Raw genomic sequence first — 5,392 nt, 5'->3', positions numbered from 1 at the left:
TTTCCTTTAAGCCGTGAGTCACCCTGCGGAACTCACAAGCGGTTTCGCAAATACCAGATGGCAATAAAATTAAAAGTAGTAGCTAGTGGCAATGAAGCATTTGCTATAGCCGTTCTCCCTTCCTGACTGTAGGAAGCTGCCAAATGTACTTTTTGTTTCTTCCTTTACCAATTAAAAAAAAAACAAAAGAGCCAAATTATGTTTCTGCAGTGTGGAAAATTAACAGAACATAGAAGACACGCTTCCTTCCCTAGCCCCTAATCCTGTTTGGACTTGAGTGGAAAGCTAGTCGCTGTATTTTGTACATGAAGCAGAAAAAACATAGGGTAGAGGAAGACTTGGGGCATTTTATGGGCACAGGTAAAAAGCATTTCAGCAGCATCCCTGTCAAACCTGCAAGCTGGTCACCTTGAGTCTTGCACAGCTCCCTAAGCAAGGTTATATTCAGGCACTCTGGCATTGCTGGGCCTTAATTTGGCTTTTTTTTACCCCATTTTGTTTTGCTGCTGCAGGCTGTTGCAAGGGATTTGCACTGCAACCTCGGGAATAGTTGTGACTTTGTTACCGTAGGAAACGTATCCAAATAGCGTCACGTTTGGCTCTGCATGAATAACCCTGGCTGCTTCCCTTCCTTTTCGGTGACTCTTGCCGCTCGGCATCTCTTGGATCTATCAGTGACATGCAAATAGTTATTAGCTTTTTTTTTTATTTCAAGCCCCGGCTACTCTACATTCCAACCTATTGCACACACAGCATGCTTCATCCGTTCTGTTATTGCTAAGTCACATGCAACGTGACCTCAACGAGGTTTTTTTAGAGATAAATCTCTCTTAATTTAGGCATACCTGGCCTACGAAGGACTTTTTCATGATTCACATGGCACTAAGCGACACAAACGTACATCTTCCTAATGTGGGAACAACACAGCACATTGATTTTTTTTTTAAAAATTATTATTATTATTTTAATAAATCCACCATTTCTCGTAGGAAGATCTCTTAAATCTCAGTCTGGTGCCAGCAAGTATTCCGTGTCATCTGTCAAGCAGCACCTCCTAGTGAGCTACGCAACCTCTTGCTTAAAACACACTTTAATCTCCCCCTAGGACGGGAAGGCAGCGACTGCGACAGCTTCTGAAAAGGAATTATACGACTGGGAGACAGACCAGCATTAGTGGATAAGCTGATAAACGGAAAGGAGGGAGGAGAAGGCTTGCCTGGAAGACCTGGTGAAGTCCCTTGAGTATGTCCTCAAAACGCACAGAAGGGGAGAATGAGGCATTAGTCTTTCCAGGCGCCTTTTTAAGGATAAAGCAGCCTCTTTCTGTGGAAAGTGGGTGCAGATTAAGAGGGAAAAATGTAGCCTGGACAAAAAAAAAAAACCAGTAAAAATTGGGAAGAGCGGGTCAGCATGACTGGTGGTTGCTCCTGTTGGCAGATGGTTGCTCCTGTTGACAGGTGGACATCACCAGTGGAAGCCCCCAGGGATCTTTTGTGATCTGTTAGTAACCCAAAATTTGGCTTTTGGCTAAAAATCAGGAGGTATTTTGCAGACCTGTCCACCTTCAGTGGCACTTGAGTTATTGAAATCTCTACCAGCTAGGTAGAGAGTTGGCCTGAAGATTCCCACGGTAGGGAACGGCTTCGTTTGTGATCTCACCTGGCCTTTTTTTCCCCTCCTTACTCATTGGCTCCTTGTGCCAGCAGGTTTTCCCAGAACAGGTCACGCGTCTGACACCAAGTCTGCTAGGTAAAAGGGACCGTATGCCCCTCAGACAGGCCCCCAAACGCTTTTATTTCAGGGATACCGGCGCCATGACGAATTGCGGTGCTTATCAAATCCTTACTGCATCTTCCCTCTCTCGTTTTCAGCTTTCCACGTTCTCTGAAGTGCCGCAGCCCCGACGTGCGCAGGATGGACCCCGTCGTTCTCAGTTACATGGACAGTTTGCTGAGGCAGTCAGACGTTGCTTTGCTGGAGCCCCCGAACTGGCTTAACGATCACATCATCGGCTTCGCCTTCGAGTACTTTGCCAACCACCAGTTCCAAGAATTCCGTGACCAGGTTTGTTTCATCGGCCCCGAAGTGGCTCAGTTCATTAAATGTGCCCTTAGCCAGGAAGAAATAGCCATGTTCCTTCAACCGCTGGACCTGCTCCACAAGAAGCTGGTGTTCTTGCCTATCAATGATAACTCCAACCAGGTCGCTGGAGGCACCCACTGGAGCTTACTGGTTTATTTCAGGGACAAAAAGTGCTTCGCCCATTACGACTCGCACAGCAAATGCAACTCGGCCCATGCCAAGCAGGTGGCGACGAAGCTCGAGGCCTTCTTGGGCAAAAGGGGGGGCAAAGCGACTTTTGTGGAGGAGAAGGCGCCCGCCCAGCAGAACAGTTATGACTGCGGGATGTACGTGATCTGCAACACGGAGGCTCTGTGTCAGGGATACTTCAGGGACCGTCCGGAGCCTCTGCTGCAGCTCCTCACCCCCTCCTACGTCACCCAGAAGAGAGCAGAGTGGAAGGCTCTCATCACAAAACTGGCGCAGAAGTGAGCGAGGCGTGGCTCTGGCACTCCCCAAAAAAACTGCCTTCCCTGGCTGAGGCAGCACCCCCAGTGCCTGAGGGAGATGCCCGTGGGGTTGTCCCAAAGAAGAATGTAACCCCTCCAGCGTGGCTACGCGCCTCCCATCCCCGAACACCCATTTCCTCCTGGAAAAGCCTTAGTCCCGTCCCCCCTTCTCTGGAAAACACTGGAAAACTTTGAACGCGAGAAGTCACTTTGTTTGCAAAGAAATCCTCCTCTCAAATTTTTGACACTAACTGCCGTGGCAAAAAAGGGGTTGCTAAAGAGATTTCTCCACCTTTGCCCAGCAGGCAACACACCCTCATTAGGTGGCTTTAATTGGCTCCGGGCATTGCTGTTCTGAGTCAGGTTTAGCAAATGCCCTTTTAAAAAAAAAAAAAAAACAAGCCCTCAAAATGCTTTAGTGGCTATTTCTAATTCGTGCCTCCCGCTAGTGGATTTGAGCAGCCTAGGACTTAGCAGTGAGGATTTTTAAAAATTTTTTTTAACCCCAGAAAGCCTGACACCAAGTTGTCGATGTCAGAAGACAAGACTCTGAAGGAAATGCTACAATTAAGTCAAGAATGGGGCAAAAAATTAGAAATCGTTTTTTCTTCAGATAGGTGCTCCATGGCTGCACAGCAACAGCTGGGATTTCTTGTCCTTCACCCCTGCTTGTTCTTATTACAAACTAAAACCTGACTCTGAACTGCTGGGAGATTAACAGGAAGCTGAGAAACCAGATCCTAGGAAAAGAAACTTAACTGAGATGAAAAGCGTCACTCACTCTTTGAAGTTTGGGTTGGTGGTTTTTTTCATTATGATTTTAGGTTGTCTCCATTTGGGGAGTCAGTGCTCCCCGACCCTCATTAGCGTTCGCTGCACTCGCTGCTTCCTCCAGCACAAAACCAGTTCTGTTACTTGAGATTAAAAAAAGAAAACAAACCAACACACACCAAGCAGAACAAAAGGACAGAGTTTGAGGTCTAAAAGCCAAAGATAACTGTGGTCTCCTTGAAGCCCAAGAAGTCCTTAACGTCCTTCGAACTGAAACACTTTTTCTCCCGCACCAGATGACAGCTGGGATCTCAAAGCAGATCCTCAGGTTAACAAGCCAGGCTTAGCAGTGGGGTTAAAAAAATAAAAAAATCAAAACGAGATGTCATTGCAGGAGAAGGAATAATCCCTGACTTCATGCAAAGCAAAATCCTATTTCTGGCATTGGCGTGGGCTGGGGTGGTAGGAAGGTGACTGGGGGAGCGTTTGAGGGGGCTGTGCTCATCCCCAAGGGACAGAGCAGGGTTGCCACCGCCAACAAGGTGATGTTTCCTGCACCTGAGGCTCTTACGCCACATTTCTTTACACAGAGAAAAGCAAATAAGCTCAAACAGGGCGTCGACAGGAGAGCAAACACCAGGCTGGGCGCCCGATACCAGAAAAACCCAATCCCAAATCACTGTCTTGGGCCCACGAGCCTCATTTTGAGCTTGAACTTGTCAAGCACCAATTTGTTTTAGAAAAAATTAAAAAACAGCCCCAACCTCGTTTTGGCAGGCGCACCAGCAAAACCAGCTGGGTGAGTCCCCGGCAGCACCTCTGATCCAACAGATCACCCACGCAATCGAAAGCTCTTGGGAAGCTTTGGAGCAGCAGCTCTGGTATTTTTGATGAAGAAAGGGGGCCAAACCGCAAGCCCACTCCCCTCCAGCACACCAGGGAGGTAAATCTCCCCTCGAAATAAATGAGGTGACACCACCCCAATCCTCACTTAGGACTCAGACGTCCACCGGCCTCTGTCATCAACTGGACTGTCACATCCCACAGTCTCTGCTGCCATCTAGTGAAAAAAAAGACAACCTCCCCATCTTCTACGCCCGGAGCATTCCTGGTCCTGGATGTTCCCGAAAAACCACGGTTGGTTCCCCCCACTAAAGGCACCGTCAACCCGGTTTCATCCCCCGCCAGCCGGCATGGCCAGGGTGGCACAAAGGTGACATGCAGGGTTCCCTGGTGCAGAGAAACAAGGATGCCGGCAGCGGATGGCGATGTGCTAGAAAAAAAATAAATAAATAAATCCTGGTTTTATTTTCATTTAAAAGCCGTTCTGAGCCCGGAGCGAGCAAGTGAGCTCTTCCCCGGTGCGTGGGGATTTTGGCCCCGTCAGCACTTGTAGATCTCCCCCAAAAAAATAAAATAGGAAAACAAAAAGGAATCGTGCAGGTTATCACCTGACACAGGACAAATCCTGCGGCTCCGCGGCTAACACGCACCAGGCCACGCTGTCTTAATGAGGCGAGTGGCGCTAACGAACCCTTGGTCCAGCACCATTGCCCGGTGTGGTCCCCAGCGAGGACACCTGGTCTGGGGGGACCCTAAAGTGCTTTGCAGTGGGGGACACACACACACCTGCACCGTGAAACGGCCCTGGAGAGAATAGGGCCGGGGGCCGGTACAGAGCCCAGCTGAGTTGGGGGCGGCCTGGATTGTACCCCCACCTTTGGGTGCTGGGATAAATGACACCCCACAGAGTTGGTGGCTCTGACTGCCGCGGGGTCCTACCCCAGGGTTGAGGGGGAACAACAGGAGGGCTGGACTCGGGGTCCTACCCCAGGGTTGAGGGGGAACAACAGGAGGGCTCAGCCCAGAGCCGCTGCCCGGGCTTCACCCAGACCAGCAGCAACTCATCTGTGGTTTTTTTTCAGGGGGAGAGTTTCCCAATGAGCCCAAGGTCATCTCTTAAGAACTAAAACCCAAATCTGGAAGAAAAACCGGCACCCGTTTTAGCAGCAAAGTCCTAAAGGGAGGTCCAACATTGTCCGGTGCTATGG

The 5,392-nt window shown here is 49.3% G+C and overlaps 1 protein-coding gene across 1 annotated transcript; it reads left to right on the top strand.

Moving 5' to 3' along the window:
* The first annotated feature begins 1,874 nt into the window (after positions 1–1,874).
* SENP8 (SUMO/sentrin specific peptidase family member 8) lies at positions 1,875–2,553 on the top strand. The gene has a single exon (XM_009876154.1). The coding sequence runs from the start codon at positions 1,915–1,917 to the stop codon at positions 2,551–2,553; it is 639 nt and encodes a 212-aa protein (XP_009874456.1). The 5' UTR covers positions 1,875–1,914.
* The last annotated feature ends 2,839 nt before the right edge of the window (positions 2,554–5,392 follow it).

This window comes from Apaloderma vittatum, unplaced genomic scaffold (assembly GCF_000703405.1).
Source record: "Apaloderma vittatum isolate BGI_N311 unplaced genomic scaffold, ASM70340v1 scaffold35289, whole genome shotgun sequence".
NCBI lineage: Eukaryota > Metazoa > Chordata > Aves > Trogoniformes > Trogonidae > Apaloderma > Apaloderma vittatum.
The sequence above is the reverse complement of the archived record's forward strand: the minus strand, read 5'-3'. Positions and strand labels throughout refer to the sequence as shown.

What these genes read in the sequence shown, in the direction of transcription:
- SENP8 (XM_009876154.1), top strand. Translation starts at nt 1,915, where the DNA reads ATGGACCCCGTCGTTCTCAGTTACATGGACAGTTTGCTGAGGCAGTCA.